The sequence below is a fragment of the Gasterosteus aculeatus genome, chromosome 17 (genome assembly GCF_964276395.1).
Source record: "Gasterosteus aculeatus chromosome 17, fGasAcu3.hap1.1, whole genome shotgun sequence".
NCBI lineage: Eukaryota > Metazoa > Chordata > Actinopteri > Perciformes > Gasterosteidae > Gasterosteus > Gasterosteus aculeatus.
The window spans coordinates 10,393,912-10,412,398 of NC_135705.1; the positions used below are offsets into that span (position 1 = coordinate 10,393,912).

The window sequence follows — 18,487 nt, forward strand, 5'->3', positions numbered from 1 at the left end:
TAATCTCACTGGTCTCTTTTGTTATCATCATCCCATTTGCAAAAATATTCGCCACTGTCAGAGTGAAAAAGTGTGCGAGTTAAAACAGGAGTGGACCATCAGTTACTGTGGACAACAATTCATTTAAAACAAGGAAGCTGACACACTGTCGCTCCTTATTGTCGGCATAAAGGGTCGGGATGTTCATGGTTTAATTATTCTGTGATCTTGTCTTGCGGTTACATTAAACAGCTTCAGTGTTATTTCACAGCAGCTTTTATTTTGCCACCACCATACAAAGCAACAAGCAATGCAATTCAAGTCAAGTCAAGTCAAGTCATTTTATTTTGTATAGCCCAGAATCGCAAATTACAAATTTGCCTCAGAGGGCTTTACAGTCTGTACACATACGACATCCTCTGCCCCGAAACCCACCATCGGCACAGGAAAAACTCCCCAAAAAATGAAAAAACCCTTACAAGAGGGAAAAAAAGGGAAGAAACCTTAGGGAGAACGTCAGAGGAGGGATCCCACTCCCGGGATGGACAGACTACAATGGATGCCATGTGTACAGAATGAACAATGTATAATACATGCAATTCCTATGACAGAAATGATTCAAGTAATTGTGAGTAGTAAGCCAGGCGCATAGCAGGACCACTGCAGAGGCAACCACCATCAGATAGAACCACCATCCACAGAAGCCTGTGGGGAGGGAGAGCACAGAGATTTTAGGAGAGGGTAATGTCGGTTTATGAGTAAAGTAATATGATTAATATCTAAAATAGTGATGATGATGATGATGATGATGGCAGCAGCAGGCGTCAGCATGGCCACGGTAGGTGTCAGGACCAGGGTCCAGAAGGAACCACGATCTATGGACCTGATAGGGGCGAAAGCACAAAAAAAAAACTCCCGGAAAGAAGCTGAATTAGTCATGTGCATTAATAAAACTTGAATTATGGTAGAACGAGAGCGTGAGAGAGGAGCTCGGTGTGTCCTAAGAATTCCCCCGGCATTCTAAGCCTATAGCAGCTTAACTAAGGGCTGGTCCGGACTAACCTGAGCCAGCCCTAACTATAGGCAAGAGGCTCTGTTAAGTTTTGTGAAACCTTATACTTCTTTTCAAACACACAACTATTTCACTGTGCAACAGAGGGACGTGTTGTGCTTTTTATTCCTTTTGGATTCACAGCTGGCTGAATTCATTGATACCAGTTATGCAACAAGACATAAAGGAATTAAAACGTAATGAAGCATCAATAAATAAGAATACATTCAGCTACTAACACCTCAGAATTACTTTGAATGCAGGATCATTCATTTGTGGTGAACTGAAAACTGAAAAAAAATCAAGACTTCACACTACTGCAGGAGCAGTGAAAACTAGTCTGGAGTTACAACTAAATATAAGCCTGTATTTGCGATCATGATTTACAAAGGCATTGGGGGAAAAACTTCCACAGCTGATGGGGGGGATGGGAGATAAGAAGTGCAGGAAATGGAGGAGTCGGCTGAAAGAGGCTGCGGCGGTATTAATTAAACAATGCCCATTTTAATCAGAGCTAATTATATTTGCAGGCGAGGGTTGAGAGGAGTGAGGGTGATTTTATCTGCCTCTGTGCTCATTAGTACGGTGAAGCTGTCTGATACAGCTTCTGTCATCAAATCATCAGCAATAAACATAATCTCTGTCGTAGGGAGGTGATACTGGTAACACTGGAATGGTGAACACCAGCACAGACACGGATACGGAGCTGGTTAGGGATCAACCTCCGACAAATGGGGGAAAAAAGTGCATCTAGAGCTGCTTTAGAGATAAAAATATATTCGGTGAAACAATGAAGAAGTGGAATATAATAATCCAGAATGAGATGTAGTTTATTTGACGAGAGGAGCAGCCTAACCAACTCCCCACTGGTTAAACTGTTAATTAATGTTGCACCCATTTATCATTTAAACGGCTGCTAATCAGTCTTTTCAATCTACTCTGCCTTGAACCACAATTTAAACTCTTAATTTTTCCCCCCTTCCTTTGTCTTGTCAATAAACTGGCCACTGTTACCTCCCGTCCGTTTCGCCCTCTTATCTCTTCTCATCAGTGACCGTTTCCCTGCTATAAACATTCAGGAGCTCAGATGTTGACCCTCGACTCCCGGCTGAGGTCAACGGCGAAGAAAAGGAGAGGGGTATCGAATAGAAAACATCACGGACGTGTCGCATTTCCAGACGGGCCAATTCAAGAGGAGAAAACTATACAGGGTGCTAAGAGGGAATGCGGATGAGTGTACGAGCGCCGGGGCCCTGGATGCACAGGAGGAGCAGTGGGTCTCTGACTCACTCGGGCTCGTTGACGGAGTGTGAGAACACACTCTTAGCTGCAGTCCCATCAACCTCCTGCCACAATCAGCCACGGCTGTAAAAGTGGATTATGCAATCCACCCAAACCTCCTCCCCTAAGCTCGGAAAAGGGCCGTGGTGTGTGTTTCTCTCTCGCCACACAGACACACACGCACACTATCACACACAAAACAACAGGATTAGCATGCATGTTAAAAAGAAACAAGGGGAAACGTGGTGCATACAGCATCTGTGTTAATGAAACGTAAGGATCTTTATTAAGACAAGGAGGATGAAAGTAATCGGCGTTGATAAATTGAGTCAGTGTGTACAATCACGTTACGGCAAAATGCCTTTTATTTTTTCAATTGGATTGAAAATTACGTTGAGATTGGCTTTGAGCTAATTGATGTATTTGTGTGTATGGGATTCTTTTTAGAAGTATATCATACTGATAAGGATACAGCTTTGATAATTAGATATGACTAATATGAACATTTAAAATAGAAAACCCAGAACCTCCATAACTATCAATCGACACAACATGATTTGCTTGCAAAATGATATTAAGAGAATATTTAGGAGCATGAAATATTACTTCCATATGTGTCTCATGATGTAACACATCTAACCAGTAATGGACATTGAACAAAATGTTTTTGATCAAAATTAGAATAGATAGTGAAAGAAAGAACAGGGGTGAGTGAGAGAGAAATTGGAGAGACACAAGGGTGAAAAGCAACAGAGGTTTGTTTTTTCCTCCTCCGTCTGGTTTTCTATAAGAGGACTGAGAGGAGATAAGACTAAAAGGACTGTCACTCAGAGGAACAATCCCCCCAGTGTCCCCTCTTGCTCGTGCTGCGTCCCCCCCCCCCCCCCCTTGATTTCTACAGATTCCTGCTGAGATAGAGTCGCTGTTCACAGGGACAGTTTGCTGACATCATCTACTACATACTTAGTGTCCTGCACTGTCGCTGCCCCACCCAACCGCACTTCTGTGACATGCTGGACCCACATACACACATTCACAAAAACCCTCAGGCACATGGTCATTTCCACCCTTTCATTGTGGACTGGAAATTACCTTTTCTTCCTACTTCCTTGTGTTTCATTGTTTACTCATTGAAAAATGGTTTGACTTAAAAGGAAGTTATAGTGTGTGCATGATAAAATAACAATAACAATTTCTGAAAACTCAAATATGATTTTTTTTTACAGTAAGGATGACAGCATAGCAAACTAACCAGAGAGAAGTTTATAGTTCAGTATGCATTTATGCCGTATGTGGCTACAGTGGAGTGCACATGCTGCCTTAGGTACTGCACATGCACACTAACATAATGCTTCACATTGTGCATTCATAGAGAAGTGCACATTTTAAATTTTGTGTTGCACACAAATACTAGATCTAATGATGAACGACTACAGAGCAAATAACAGTCAGAAATAAACTTTCAGAACAGGTTTGCTTTATTATTCTTTCTGAAAAAGATCGGTTTTCAGTTCAACACAGGCAACCTCTGGAATAACAGCTAGTCTGTGTAAAATGAAGCTCTACAAAACACCATTTTACCAAGTAAAATGAGTTCAAATCAGTTTGAAATTATACCGCCAATGGAGCCTAAAACATGAGCTTCATCCCAGCAAGGGAGCAAGACGCACACATTGAATACAGAGATCTGTTTAAACTTCAGTGTTTCTGTAATGCCAGTAAATGTGTTTATGCCAATCAAGGCTCTGCTGAATTAGAAACATGCAAGTCAAAAGCGGGGATTCTGACTCACGACAAGAACAAAGATGCCAATTGGTTTTAAGATAACTCAAATGTATCAGAACAGAAGAGCAGCCTCAAACCTTGTGATGTAGAAAACTGGATTAAGTCCATTTCCACTAAAGGAAGATAAAAGAAAAGGGTTCTTTCCACTGCGTTCAGCATTCCATTGACTTTCTGCAGACTGTCGCCATCAGAGGCTGATAGAAGAACATGATCATACCTCTGATACAGAGGCAAGTATTGCCCTCACCGCCACATGACACGTGAGACTGTCCTCTGCCCGTCTGAAGCACCGGGACGTTAAGGCGAAGCGACTGACACAAGTCACAACTGAACCATCTTTTTATGGGGATCAAAGACGTACCGCTTGAAATGCAAATGAATGGCAACGGGCTGAGAATCTGTTTTGGGCTCCTCTTCATTTGTTGGTCCACTTTTGCTTCCACCCTTCCCTTTCTTCTTGGAGGTGGAGGATAACAACTGCTTGGTCTCAGGGAAAAGACCCTCTGGAGAAAAGATAAACAAGCAGGTCAAGTAAAAAGGCCGATCTATAAAAATAAAAATAAATCATTATAGATTGCTTTATGTAATACGTCGGTCTTGTACTGTGTGCAGCACCTGGGTCAACCTAATCATCTAAGTGTAGTTATATCTAGTGCTGGATAGAGAGCCTTTGTTCCTGGTTATGTGTGCAGTAGGTACTGGATCTGATGCCTCAGTCTTCCTGATGTAACCAATGAACCAATAGAAGAGAAGTAACCGGTCGCTCTGCCACGTTCTGCGTTTGTCACTTGGGCCTCGTGCTCTGGTGCACTGAGCCGTGAGCCTGTGCACGCATTTAAAAAATGAAGCTACGCTGCCATATCTAACCCCGCGTCTCTCTGCATGTGGCTGCTCATTCTACACAAGGAAGGTAAGAAGTGTTATAGGTTCACTGCTTTACATGCTGGCTGTCTGACCTCACGTACAACGGCGCCAGCATTCTTCTTGTTATGGTTATGCCAGTGTGAGGGTTGTTATGGTTACAGTGCAGATAGAAATCTTCTCGTTATCTATGATCAGCTAAATATTTCCGTTTATTACCACAGAACACACTCGCACGGCCAAACGTCAGTGATTTCGGTTCACATACAAGTGAGACATTAGAATTGCCCTCAAATACATTTGTATAAGGAAGATATGTCTAAAATGTTTACCAACTACTGTGTAATAAAAAAAACTGAACCACTAAAGCCTGAGAATCAAGATCAGTGCACGTGAAGCATTTTTACGGATGACTAGTGGCGTACGCATACTCGACAGTAGATTCAGATCCAAAATAAAAAACACCAGATGTCAAATTTAGCTTTGGTGGAGAAATAAAATAGTGTCGGCAGTTAAGTTGGTTAGTGAAGTGAAGTTTATTAGGAGCAGTATAAAATCACGCTTAGACCACCGTGTTTCCTTTCCTTATGACAGATAAGAGAATAAAGGAATGAATTTATCAACACGAATTACAAAACACTCTAAATCAAGATTTCACATGTGATCATATTTACTGCTTTTCTTTGAGTTATACTAAAATTATTCTTTTGTTGACAAGCAGAACAACAAATGTGACCGTATTGCCTTAGGCTTTAAGGAAACCACACAGTTCTTATGTAATAATACGGATAATAGTGAGTAGATGAATAGGTGATGAAAACTAATTGTTATCTTATCAACAGAATGTTCTGTTTTAAAGTGTTAGATGAAAACCGCTGAACGTCTGTATTCCAGGAGAAGTGTGCGTTACGGTGTCTCAGACTTTTGAGAATGAAGAGGATGTAGGTGAGGTTCTCTTTCTAAATGTTTTTGTTTTCTCTTCCCTCCCGGTGTGGAGCAGTGGGCTCGGAGCAACAGAAGGTAAAATAAACAGGGAACAGACTTCCCCCGGAACACAGGCAATCCCCAGAGGAATCCTGGGAATGTGGCTCAGGATGTCGGGCCTACCACTATTACCGCATCCTGAAAACGGTCCGCAGAGCCCCGATCGGGAAAGTGCTCTGGATGTGTGTATTTGTTGAAGACGTGGCGATGCGACCTTCCTAAAAGCTACAGGGAGTTTTATGGGCGTGACGCAGCAGCGCTGGTTTTGGTCATGGTGAAACAGAGGTGAAGATGCAGTAACGTCTCACCTCAGGTGAACCTTACCTTGTATTCGGATCTTGAACTTCCCGCTCTGGCCAAACCCACCCTCCACAACGCCAGTCTCGCCTGTAGACAGTACGACCTTCAACCCCAAAAAGAGCTGGAGGTTGGTCTCCTTCTTGAACAGGTTGCGGCCAATCACAGAATAATCGTCAGTCACCTGAGCAGGAAAGAGCAGCGTTAATACAAAGAATTTTAATACAGTATTATGTGATCATCTGTTTATGAGTGTGAAAATGTCGGGGTGTATTTTAGTAGCGGAATCTCATATTGAATTCCTCTGATGTCCACGTCTTGTGGCGTTTCAGGATTTTACTCACTCGTGACAGCAGAGGGAGGATAAGGAGCTGATAGTCTGCCGTGTCCCCTCCCCAACTGTATGACATGCCAGAAGCCACATTCTCCGAGGCCTGCCGCCTTGCTGTCTCACTCTATCCCTTTCATACTGCATATTTTATGTTGTATTTGTTTGTACTTCTTTCTTATCATCCATCACTAAGTCGATCTAACCCGGCACTAATCTGATAACATGAGGGCACCGCTCTGTCTCCAACTGACCTCCCCCACTACCCGTTCTCCCTCTCTTCTGCCTGACTCTCATTCATTCTTGAACATTTGACCCAGACGTCCCTCCAGCGTGACTGATGCGCTGATTAAAAAAAATACAGTTGCTTTACACGTCTGACAGACGTATGAATTGTGACTAGAGGAGGCCGTCACGTCTCGACAATGCCAGCAATGTGTTCTTCCACAAAAAGGACCATAACTGCCCCTCTCTGTGAGATAGATGAAGAACAAACGTAATGCCACATGACCAAAGTCTGACTTCTTCCTCACGCTGTTCCAATTCTGAGTCACTGACTGGAGCTGTCAACACCCTGAGGTGCTAACAGCAGGAAACTAGTTCACACGCTTGACCCCTGACCTGAGGCTGAACCTGACAAGGGCGCACACAGAAACACTCAACTGTACAGGGCAGAAGAAGAGAGTCACTACATGTTCAGATGGAATACAAACAGTGGAAGTTTGGAGGGTCCTGACTTCTTGAAAAATTCTCAAATCAGCTGAAATCAATAAGAAAAAAGAAACAGCATCAGATAAGCCGAGATATGGATCGGCTCGGCATGAACGGGAGCTCAGGATTCAGGACAGAGCGCAACAACAGTCTCACTGGACCAAAAAGCAATGTGCATGTGTGAGAGAGAAAGAAGCTGAGCAGGAAGAAAGTGGCGCTTAACTGACACAGCCATGTGGGTATTCCTGCGCCGCTCAGGTGTATCCAAACAGGGCCAACCTCTGACAGGCAGACAGAGCTGGTGGCGTCAGTGCGCCACCCACGCACACCTCTGCGTCACGCTGCCTGCTAAGGCATGCACACCCAGCCAGAGCCGGAGACACTGATCACCAGGGCTGAATGTGCGTGGTTGTTTGTGTGTGCATGTTTATGACTTTACAATAGGGGCTCTGTCTGCCAGGCACGGTCCACTGCCACCAGCAATGAGAAACATCCAAAGGGGAAACACAGCTAGAGGGAGCGCAAGGTGACAGAGAGGGCAGAGGAGGAAGGGTACCACTCACGGGTGAGCAGAGAAGATGCCAGTCAGAAAAGACGAAAAAAAGAGACTCATTTCAAATAGAAAGCGTGTCCCACTCACCCTTTCCACCTGACCCTCCTTGTGTTTGGTCTTGTAGATGCGCAGACGAGGCAGGGCCGTCTCAGCGTAGCCTTTATCTTCAAACCCCTGCAGCAAACGGCCCTGGAAAGCCAACCGGCAGGCATTGGCGTGGATATCTGTGTCCAGCTTGGAACCAATCACCAGGCAGAGTGAGGGGCATGTGACCGGCCTCTCAAACTCCAACAAGGCCCATTGTTGTGGCTCAGGACCCAGACTGGCCTCTCCCTGACCAGTGACATACTCATCCTGGTAGAAGTACTCCCTCTCGAAGGAGAAGGGGGAGTCCAGTGAGCAGGGCTGAGGGGGAGACGGCTTAGTGTCTGAGGGCGGCTGCGAGGCATCAGCAGGTGGCAGGCCAAAGAACATCACCCTCGCCATGACCGTCTCATGACCCACTGTGATGTGGAACTTGGCGCGGGTGGCAAGAGAGCCCTTGAAGTAGCCGATCTTCCTCACAGAGATGACTGCTGCATACAGGGTGCGCAGGGACCCTGGGGTGCACACCACACCCCGCTCTAACAGTTTAGGGTCAAACTGTGTCACACACACACCCACGCGGTCCCCCTGCATGGCGCCCGACACTGGCTTCCGAAACATCTGCACGGACTTTATCTTCTTTGTCACCTAACGTCAGAGAGCATAGAGATACAAGTGCAAAATATATTAATACTTCTTTAAGGGTATATTTACACACAACTGACAAGAGAAAGCATGAAGTACATCAATCCACAGCACGGTACATTATGGCTGATGAATACACTTTGTCTTAACTCATAATGCTGCAGCGACGGATGTGTTTGTTGTTAGTTTTTTACCATTTCAATCAATCGTTATTCAGCTTCCACCTAGTTTTTGCATTTAAGAGCTAAAAATTATACAATTTTCATTAAATATGCACTGTTGCTTCAGAACTTGCAGCTGAGAACGGAAACCAACAATCCTTGATTGCGGGATATGGCATACCACAATTTTTTTGTGCTTGTTTTTGTTGTCTATTTCACTATTTGTCTACTACAGATCAGCAGTAGAGGCACAGATCAACACTCCATAACAAATAACTGTTAATTTAGCCATTTGCTGCCACCAAGAGGTGGACAAGAGAAATGTACAGAGAACTGCTGAGCCTGGCTGAAAGTGGGCATCTGGTCCAAATTACCCACGGACCCAGGGTCCCCTCATCCTTCCCTCACATTAAACTAAAACATCTTCTGCACCCATAGGGACATCCTTCCCTCCGTCTGCCCGCTTCCACTCAACTTCTGAACTTCCGAGTCTCTGCGGCTCCCACAAAATGATTTCCAGCGCTCTGATATGTTACCTGCCTGTAAATATCAGAGATTTTGAATTCATGTATTTTTAAGCATACCTTTAGCGCTGGGATTTCCACAGTGTCATTGATGGCCAGCGACCCCTGCAGGATGGTTCCAGTCATGACGGTTCCCTGACCGCGGATGGAGAAACAATGGTCCACAGCCATGAGGAGGTCACCTCCGGGGTCTCGCTGAGGGAGGTACGTCTGCTTCTTCAAAAGCTGACACGGAAAACCAAGATGGCAAGAAGAAGGACACATATAATGTCGACTTATTTATGCACGTGATAAGATTATCCACTGTATTGTTTTTCCATCGAAAAGTATTGACTTAGTTTATTCCTCAATGAAAAATGTCCAAATGTCTGTACACTACATATCTGGATGTCAACATGTTTTAAACAAATGTAAGATATACTTATCTATACAGCAATAAACAGACAGCACGTCCTGTACTACTATATACTACCTACCTATGTTGACTGGACAAAGAAAGTATGTGTAGTAGTTTGTAGTAGCTGAAGATTTTCTTTCTTAATTTAACACAACTTGAATAGCAGCAGTCTGTCAGCTGACTGACCGCACTTGTTCATAAGTGAGAACTTATGTGCTCTTTTGGGCTAAATTAGTAACTATGGAGGGAAACCGGAGTGTTTCCGGACTTTACCTCTATTAACTCTGGCACTCCGTGAGGCTCCTCTGGGGCAGCAGCCTCCGGGCCCCCGGGCTTTGCTGCCACAGCAATCACTGGACATTCCTTAAATCTGGTCAACAGAAATAAACATGATATTTACATTATTATTATTATTATAATTAAATGATTAAAGTTAATTTGAATTTAAAAAAACTGTGGGTCAGACGGACAGACCAGTGGAATCCAGAGAGGGAAAAAGAATGTGTAATGAATGAGGAATTTTGGCAAGAGATCAAATCCTGGGCCACTGAGATTACATGGGATGCCCAAACCATATATATATATATATATATATATGGTTATATATATATATATATATATATATATATATATATATATATATATGCCAATGTGTTCTTATACTTGTATGGGATTCAGACCTGGTGCCCTCCAGAGTTTTGTGCAGTCTCTTGGTCATTTTCTCAATGGCACTCTGTCTTTTGTTGGCTGGCAGTAGGTCAATTTTATTGAGGACGACCACCATGCGAGGGCAGGTCAGCTCTCCTATCAGCAGGCACTCTGCAGTCTGAGTCTGCACCCCTTTCACCACATCCACCACCAGCATCATCAGGTCAATAATTTGGGCACCTAAAGAGGGCAGAAAATAATCAGTGGGATGTCAGATACTTTTGACACAGAAGAGAAACAAGCTGAATCAGAACACAACTAACTACTAACAATTCGCTATTTAAGACATTCCAGCTTTGCCGTTGTGCACCTTTAGAAGAACTGTGAGTAGAGACTACTAAACCGACAACAGCACTCCACCAGGAATGGACACAGCTCCCCAAAAACAACAGTAGAACAAGAGAAGTTACGGGAGGGGTGCGTGAAGGCAAAGAGAGAATAAAAGGCTGGAGGGTTGAGCTGCAGTTCACTTGGTTGTCTTTCCTTTCCCTCTTTTCGTTTCTTTCCCCAACGTTGGCAGTCTCTCTTTCCTGTGTTCCCCTCTTTTCTCTTCTTCTATTTGGCTCCTTCTCTTTCCGGTCCTTTTCCCACTTGGGACAGGAGGGGAGGTTTAATACATGCCCCGAACCCCAGTTTCCTTCCTCCCTAATCTACAGCATGTGACACCCCACTGGCTCGTACATTTCATTTAGTGCTTTGGTTACACGACACGGCAGCGTTCAGTGTTTGGGTGCCTCTCCTCTGCTGTCGTACCAAGATCTTTACCAAAAGGCTGCGGATGAAGTATAATAAATCAATTCAATTGGGGCTGCAGCTAGTATTGAGATTTATTGCCTCATTGCCGCAATTAAATTATTAATTGCTTGGTCTAATAAAAAAAAAAAATTTCCCCAACTCAAAAGGTATGATGTTTACTGTAATGGGGGAGTAACAAAACTAGAAAATATTCACATTCAAAAAGATTAAAATCAGACGAGGAAAGAACTTTTTCTTGAATAATTGATCAAAACAATTCATTGATTATACAATTGTTATTTAATAATTGTGTTCTACGGATTTATCTTTGCAGCTCTTGGTCAATATGTCATGAAGAGCCTTCAAGACCAACTTAAACTCCAATTGAGCATGATGAGCTTTTCTCTGCTTGTAGAGTAAAGGCTCCCTCTGCTGGGTAGGTCACATTCATGCGATGCAGTGAGGATGTGGTGTAAACACCAACCGGCTGTGACTGCATCCTTCTGACAGTAACATCTCTGGGTTATGTTCTTTTCTACCATGTTATTGACCGTGATAACACCATAGTACAAACTCCATATTGTACCAATGTGTTCGTGTTAATTGAGCCTAGAAATTTCAAATTTCTGTTTATGACCCCATTTTTGTGGGTTTGTGAGAAAACCGTTCTTTCTGTTAAAGTTTAAGTTTCCATAAAATGAAAATACTTGAGCTATATAGTTTTCTTATTAATGTATAAACAGCATGCACTGATCTGACCAGATTAAACGGCAGATGCTATATGGACTGTACTGCTTCTTTGGCAGCTAAACTATTGAATGAATATGCGGGCATTTTATATTCAGATAATGTCTGTAAAGAAGATTAAGAACTTGGACTTTGGTTTCAGTCAAGCAGTTTCTGAAACACCCGACTGGAACAAATACATTGCTGATTTTAGAAACGCCTGTGTATATTTATGGGTGTTTTTCATATTAAGCTGTGGATTTACATCACATTCAGTTAGCAGCATATGAATGAAACCTAACGCAGTCAAACGTAACAGGCCTGAAGTAAACCATAGCTTCATTGAGGTTACAATGTTTTGTTTGTTTGTTTTTAGTGAGAGGTTGTCATAATATGTAATTCACACTCATTGCGGACAAAACTCATACAAGTCAACACCAACCCAAATAGCTTAAAAAATTACGTAAAAACAAACACATTTCTAGAACAGTTCAACGAACATACTGACCTTCATAAAAGCTAGAATATATTTGAGGGTTTTTGAAGACATGACTGTATAAATTGGCTAACTTGCTTTAGCCTCAGCTGGTAAGAACCGTCCACTGCTGTATGAGCTCAACGTGTCCTGAACTACGCATCTTTGGTTAATTCACCACCACCTGTGCGCAGTTAAACCAGCTCACCCCCGATGATGGTGCGAATGAGGGAGGCGTGACCCGGACAATCCACCAGGGTGAACTGCAGGCTGTCGTGCTGCTGCCGGAGGCCGCCGTTGCCCCGCAGGTGATCGGGGAGGTCCACCGTGAAGGAGGAGAAGCCGAGGTCCAGCGTGATGCCCCTCTCCCGGGACTGCGGGTTCTTGTCGAAGGCCGCCGTGGAGGCGGTGCTGCTCAGCGCCCTGGCCAGCGACGTCTTCCCGCTGTCGACATGGCCGAGCACCCCGACGTTGAAATTTAACGTTTTGACTCGACTGTCTGCGGACTCTGACATTTTGACAGCGGCTCGGTGAGCTTTACGCTTTTTACGAGTTGGACGTTGAACTCGGCTACGAAAAAAAATGCAAAAACGGCAGTATTTTGGCACAGGCTTGTCAATAACAACAGGTTCTTTCGATCGGTTTGTGGCATTCAACGCGCTGTACACGGGACTTAAAAGTTACTTCAGCAGTTGAGAATAACGTCCTGCTCGCTGTCAGTGCACCCGATGCTGAGAACAACATGCCTAGGCGGAACGTTGTTCAATCCAAAACAAAAGTAAAAAAGAGGCGAACTGACCCACTTTAATAGCGGTTCGATTAAAACCTAACATCAACTATAAAATTACCAATGGGGAGATGAAAACCTCATCCATGTTTAGTGCTGTATTGATTTAGAATATTAGGTATTTATATATTGGTATTTTTTTTTTGCCATTTCTACTACGACAACGCAAATGTAGCACAAGCGGAAATGAAATGCTTTCCTGGGCGGCGGTTAAATGGGTAGAATGAGTGACGTGAAATTAAACCAATAGACAGGCTGCATTAGAATGCAAGGGCCAATGGTAACAGTGATCGTAACGGTACTTTGGGGTTTCACTTCCGCTGAGGTTCCCTAGTAACCCACATGGAAACCGATTTCCCTGTGTTTTGAGTTTCGGCGCCTATTCTGGCGGTGAGAAATTGTCGGAGGCACGGGAGAGAATATCTTCATTGTAAACCGCCCTTAGGACTTTTACTCCACATATATATCAAGTAACAGTAAATATGAAGATCGAAGAGGTGAAAAGCACCACGAAAACTCAGCGGATCGCCACGCACAGTCACGTTAAAGGACTCGGGCTAGACGAGGCCGGGAATGCTAAACAGTCGGCATGTGGTCTGGTCGGCCAGGAGGCAGCGAGAGAGGTAATGTTAATGTTTCTCTGCACCGTTATTCGTGTTGTGAGGAGTGACTTTGAGGTTGGAGGGAGGGTGAAAGGGGGGACTTCGCTCACATGCGCCAACAAGCTAGCGTTAGTTCCGTTAGCACTGTAGTGTCGCCGTTGTCGCTCTCAGGTTAAAGGTGAGCTAAAGGGGAGGTGCACCATAAATAGAACTCCGCTTCACTCATATTTCATTCCCTGAAATGTATTATGCTCGTTTCTTTATTCGAAAAGATTTAATCAGACTGATCTGAAATTATTCACGAATTCAGAAAACAACGGATCGTCTACATAGACTAACTATAATACCACCGATGATGATGCTTTTATTTAAAATACCTAACGTTAGTTATTGTTTTAGTCAAGCAGACGATCTCTATTCATATCAAATAAATCAAGGTGTAAGGATGGACAGTTATACAAATGCCCATCGTGATGTACAAATTTTTAGGCTAAAGAGACACCTGACTGCTTGTAGGTAATCATCACTTTCTCAAATGCAGCTTGTTACACCGGTAAACTGACCGGGTTTAATGAATGAATACAGTGTAGACACTGCTGGCTATATTTGAACGAAAATCCATCTCACTTGTTTTGATATAAATTCTGAAAACATAGCACAGGACTGGTCTCAGCAGGTATCCCACAGCCTCCTTGTATTGCAGTCAACTCCTGATAATATTTTACCATTGCTTATCAATTAACGGGATAAAGGTTTATCACTTTCTGTTTCTAGGCTTGTGGCATCATTGTGGAGCTGATCCGTTCAAAGAAGATGGCAGGAAGGGCAGTGTTACTGGCCGGGCCACCTGGAACCGGAAAGGTGTTTAATGAACAGCAATACTGCAGAAATGCTTCAATGAATGTGGCTTCCGTTGTTGTTGCAGAGTGTGACTCCATTCTACTTGTTCCTCCAGACTGCCCTCGCCTTGGCTGTTGCACAGGAGTTGGGAAACAAGGTGCCTTTCTGCCCCATGGTCGGCAGCGAGGTTTACTCATCTGAGATAAAAAAAACAGAAGTACTGATGGAGAATTTCAGGAGGGCCATTGGTGAGTTGTTACCCGCCAAACTAGTCCTTGTAACAGAGACTGTTGTTTTGGATGGGCTCCGATCTCTTCAGGTCTGAGTTTTGAGTTGTAAAACTATCGTGCCAGATGCAGGTGTAATGGCCGCAAACAGTTCGCAGGAGATAGTAAATGATGAACAGAGGAAAATGTCAACTTAAAAACAAACAATTCATTTAATCATCAGACTTCCTAGTGAGACGCTCAACTGAAAAACGTGGCACGTGTGTGGATTATCCTAACGAAGCATTATATGGTGTCCTACACAAAGCGCTGTCATGAGCTTGACAGCGGATTCATGAGAACAGTGTTGAGAAGGAACGAAGGCTGGAAAGGGGGAAGTGGTTTGTCGGACTGCTGACGTTCTCTGTCGCAGGGAAGGAAATTGAGCTTCATTACAGGGAGAGGTGGTCATCAGCACCTTTGCTCCTCCCCTAGAACAGGATCTCCGGGGGGGAGGGAGTTGCATTTTGAATTTGTCATCACTCTGGCGATAAGAGCGCCCTGACGGACGGTCTCTGCTTTTAGCCCTGCTGTTTGACCCTCAACACAACGAATCAGCCACCTGTGTGCTGCTCATGGTCCGTGCCACTGGCTGCATGAACAGGATAAAAAGCGTGTGATCATGTTACACAAGATTATGCCCATACCTGTCATGGGCAGGCACACACGTGTCCCCTATCTGTAATAAAATGCGTCGCTCAGGAGACAGGAATATAGAGGCCCAATTGAGTGCTCATTCTGCGCGTGTGTGTTTGTGTGTAATGTTGCCCACATTCAGGACTGCGTATCAAAGAAACAAAGGAAGTGTACGAAGGGGAGGTGACCGAGCTGACTCCCTGTGAGACGGAGAATCCCATGGGTGGCTACGGGAAAACCATCAGCCACGTCATTATCGGTCTGAAGACCGGCAAAGGCACAAAGCAGCTCAAGGTCAGACTCTTTTTGCTGCATGTTAAGCATCCTGAGAGATGTTGCCTGTTTAAGCAGTGTGATGTGAAAACTACATTTGTGGGAACTGTGTCACCGTGTTAGAAAGATACTACGTATTTGCTCAAATATTTTTTTATGAATCTTTTCGCACCAATATTGATGTGCATCTAACTATCTTTCGGATTGTGTGATTTTTGTTTTTTCTTTAACATAGATGTTAAAAGACCTTCTTTCTTCTTCTTCACTAACAGTAAACCTTACTTTTACCGACCAATTGTTAATTAATTCCAAATCTCTTGTTTCCTTAGCTGGATCCAAGTATTTATGAGAGTCTTCAGAAAGAGCGCGTGGAAGTTGGAGATGTCATCTACATTGAAGCAAACAGTGGAGCGGTCAAGGTATTGTTACTCCGCCAGTAAAATAAGATGTGAATGCTAGGCTTTCATTTGGAAAATTGTTTAGGTGAAACATTTCAAATAAAAATAAACCCCTTAACGAAAGGGCCGGCCAACAGAGGGAGGTAGTAGTAGTAGTAGTAGTAGTAGTAGTCTGTCCGCCGGTGCTTACACCATGGACGCTTGTCGGTGCGGAACTGCCGTGTGTTTTCCCCCCCTGAAATAATGGTAGGGGAAACACTGATGCCCTCGTCAGCCCTTCATGGTGGCGTTCTTTCAGCTCTGCATCAAAGCTTTGCTGAATTTCTGCTGCACACTGGAATGAGCCTCTCTCATTCCTGCACCTCTTCATGCTCCATCTGTTGCTCCATCCCCCACAATGCCTCTTTTCTAGTAGCAGGGCTTGTGGCTTCTGTTGACAGACCACGATGACGGTTCCTTTAATCGGTGCAGGTGGGCCAGGGGCGCGGGTCTGCTCAAATCAGAAGCCATGGGGGGAGGGCCGGACAACACATTTGGTACTGTTGACAGCGGTTTCATGACCTGCCTTGTGAAACTCTTTCATCCCTCAGCTGCCCCTCCAGGAAGGCATGGCACTGGATTCAATTATACACCTGCTCTCCCTCCGCCCCCTACGTCTTTGGTTTCACTGTTATCCAGAGCAGTGTTTTGAAATGATTTTTTGTTAAACAGTGAGTTGTTATTAAAATTCTTGAACTGTGTCTTTGCAGAGACAAGGTCGTTGTGACACTTTTGCTACGGAGTTTGACCTGGAGGCGGAGGAGTACGTGCCACTGCCCAAAGGTGACGTCCACAAAAAGAAGGAGATAGTCCAAGATGTCACACTGCATGACCTGGATGTTTCGAATGCCAGACCCCAGGTAACTGCCAATGTGTTCATATCAGTGCAGCTCTTTCTTCTCAAACTAAATAACAAGTTTACATAATTATCTCTGCTGTTTCAAATAATTTCTCACCGTTTGATCTCAGGGAGGCCAGGACATTCTCTCCATGATGGGACAACTGATGAAACCCAAAAAGACTGAAATCACAGGTGAAAAGAAATCCGACAACAGCTCGGCTCAAATAACTAACTGGCTTCAATACTTTTTTGTACCTTACATCCCCGTTCTCCGTGTGTTTCAGATAAACTGCGCGCTGAGATTAACAAAGTAGTGAACCGCTACATCGACCAAGGTGTAGCGGAGCTCGTACCTGGAGTCCTTTTTGTTGACGAGGTGCACATGTTGGACATTGAATGCTTCACATACCTCCATCGAGCACTTGAGAGCACCATCGCTCCCATTGTTGTTTTCGCCTCCAACAGGGGAAACTGTTTGATTAGGTAATGGTATACAAAAATTGTGCAAATTCAACAGAACTTTTTTTATTTACGATATGGTGCAAGATTTGTAGTATTAACAATAATTTGTGGCTCACCAGGGGGACAGAAGACATCAGCTCTCCACACGGGATTCCTCTGGACTTGCTGGACAGAGTCATGATAATCCGCACCATGTTGTACAAATCCCAGGAGACAAAGCAGGTGAGTCTCAGCAGCTAAGGAGCTGCGTGTGTGTGATGTGTGCCATCTGTAACAACGTTGTGGTTTGTAGATCATCAAGATCCGTGCTCAGACTGAAGGGATCAACATTAGCGAGGATGCTCTTACGCACCTGGCAGAGATCGGCACCAAGACCACCCTCAGGTAAGAGTGTTCATTGTGTATCACGGTGTGGAGTGAAGAAATGAGCAGCTTGTGCTTTCTAAGGGAAATATAAAATAAAAATACTCGTCCCTGCCTTACTCTTAAAAGTAAACTGGCTAGCTTTATTTCTTTTTACTCTATTTTATTTTTTTACATCTGTATCTATGTGGAGGGAGGGCATAGCAAAATAATTGTATTGAACAGAGTAACCTATGAAACTGTACACATGACAATAAATATCTTGAACCTTATACTTTGTGTGAATATTATATATATATATATATATATATATATATATACTCTTCCTGTTTTTGTCTCAGGTATGCTGTACAGCTACTGACGCCAGCCAGCCTGCTGGGTCGCGTTCAGGGAAAAGAGAACGTGGAGAGGGAGCAGGTGGAAGAAATCAATGAGCTTTTCTACGATGCAAAGTCCTCCGCCAAAATCCTCCAAGATCAACATCTCAAGTTCATGAAATAAAACTGGATTCAGCCAGCTGTTACATCTTTCACTTTGATTCTCCATCCTTTTTCCTGTGTTTTTCCATCTTTACCCTTCACACTGTGGCTCATTCTAGTGTCCTGGACGTATCTGCGCTAGTAGTTCTGTTCTAAAAAAGTTCAATCCATTCCCTTTGATGAAATCACATTTTTTGAATAAAAAGCGACACAAAA

General features: G+C 43.9%; 2 protein-coding genes across 3 annotated transcripts; one reads left to right on the forward strand and one right to left on the reverse strand.

The window, feature by feature from the left end:
- Nucleotides 1–3,765: 3,765 nt before the first annotated feature.
- On the reverse strand, nucleotides 3,766–13,259 carry eefsec (eukaryotic elongation factor, selenocysteine-tRNA-specific). 2 transcript variants are annotated; one of them, XM_040202727.2, is made up of 7 exons: nucleotides 12,494–13,259; nucleotides 10,322–10,529; nucleotides 9,915–10,011; nucleotides 9,305–9,469; nucleotides 7,918–8,562; nucleotides 6,266–6,422; nucleotides 3,766–4,599 (listed from the first exon to the last, which is right to left on the reverse strand). In XM_040202727.2, exons 1-7 carry the CDS (start codon nucleotides 12,798–12,800, stop codon nucleotides 4,418–4,420), a joined length of 1,761 nt encoding a protein of 586 aa, XP_040058661.2. In that variant the 5' UTR covers nucleotides 12,801–13,259; the 3' UTR covers nucleotides 3,766–4,417. The 2 variants fall into 2 exon arrangements, with proteins under 2 accessions (XP_040058661.2, XP_077948221.1); XM_078092095.1 differs by having other exon boundaries at nucleotides 12,319–12,993.
- On the forward strand, nucleotides 12,592–18,487 carry ruvbl1 (RuvB-like AAA ATPase 1). Its single transcript, XM_040202731.2, has 11 exons — nucleotides 12,592–13,695; nucleotides 14,449–14,535; nucleotides 14,630–14,762; nucleotides 15,559–15,710; nucleotides 16,019–16,108; nucleotides 16,837–16,986; nucleotides 17,096–17,159; nucleotides 17,252–17,450; nucleotides 17,549–17,651; nucleotides 17,722–17,813; nucleotides 18,134–18,487. Exons 1-11 carry the CDS (start codon nucleotides 13,555–13,557, stop codon nucleotides 18,291–18,293), a joined length of 1,371 nt encoding a protein of 456 aa, XP_040058665.1. The 5' UTR covers nucleotides 12,592–13,554; the 3' UTR covers nucleotides 18,294–18,487.

Excerpts from the sequence above, each read along its gene's own strand:
- eefsec (XM_040202727.2), bottom strand. The coding sequence starts at position 12,800 with ATGTCAGAGTCCGCAGACAGTCGAGTCAAAACGTTAAATTTCAACGTC. Across the intron at positions 9,470-9,914 it reads GAGTGCCAGAGTTAATAGAG|CTTTTGAAGAAGCAGACGTA; the intron begins GTAAAGTCCGGA and ends TTTCCGTGTCAG. Across the intron at positions 6,423-7,917 it reads AGGAGGGTCAGGTGGAAAGG|GTGACTGACGATTATTCTGT; the intron begins GTGAGTGGGACA and ends TTTCCTGCTCAG.
- ruvbl1 (XM_040202731.2), top strand. The coding sequence starts at position 13,555 with ATGAAGATCGAAGAGGTGAAAAGCACCACGAAAACTCAGCGGATCGCC. Across the intron at positions 13,696-14,448 it reads GCCAGGAGGCAGCGAGAGAG|GCTTGTGGCATCATTGTGGA; the intron begins GTAATGTTAATG and ends TTCTGTTTCTAG. Across the intron at positions 15,711-16,018 it reads AAGGCACAAAGCAGCTCAAG|CTGGATCCAAGTATTTATGA; the intron begins GTCAGACTCTTT and ends TTGTTTCCTTAG.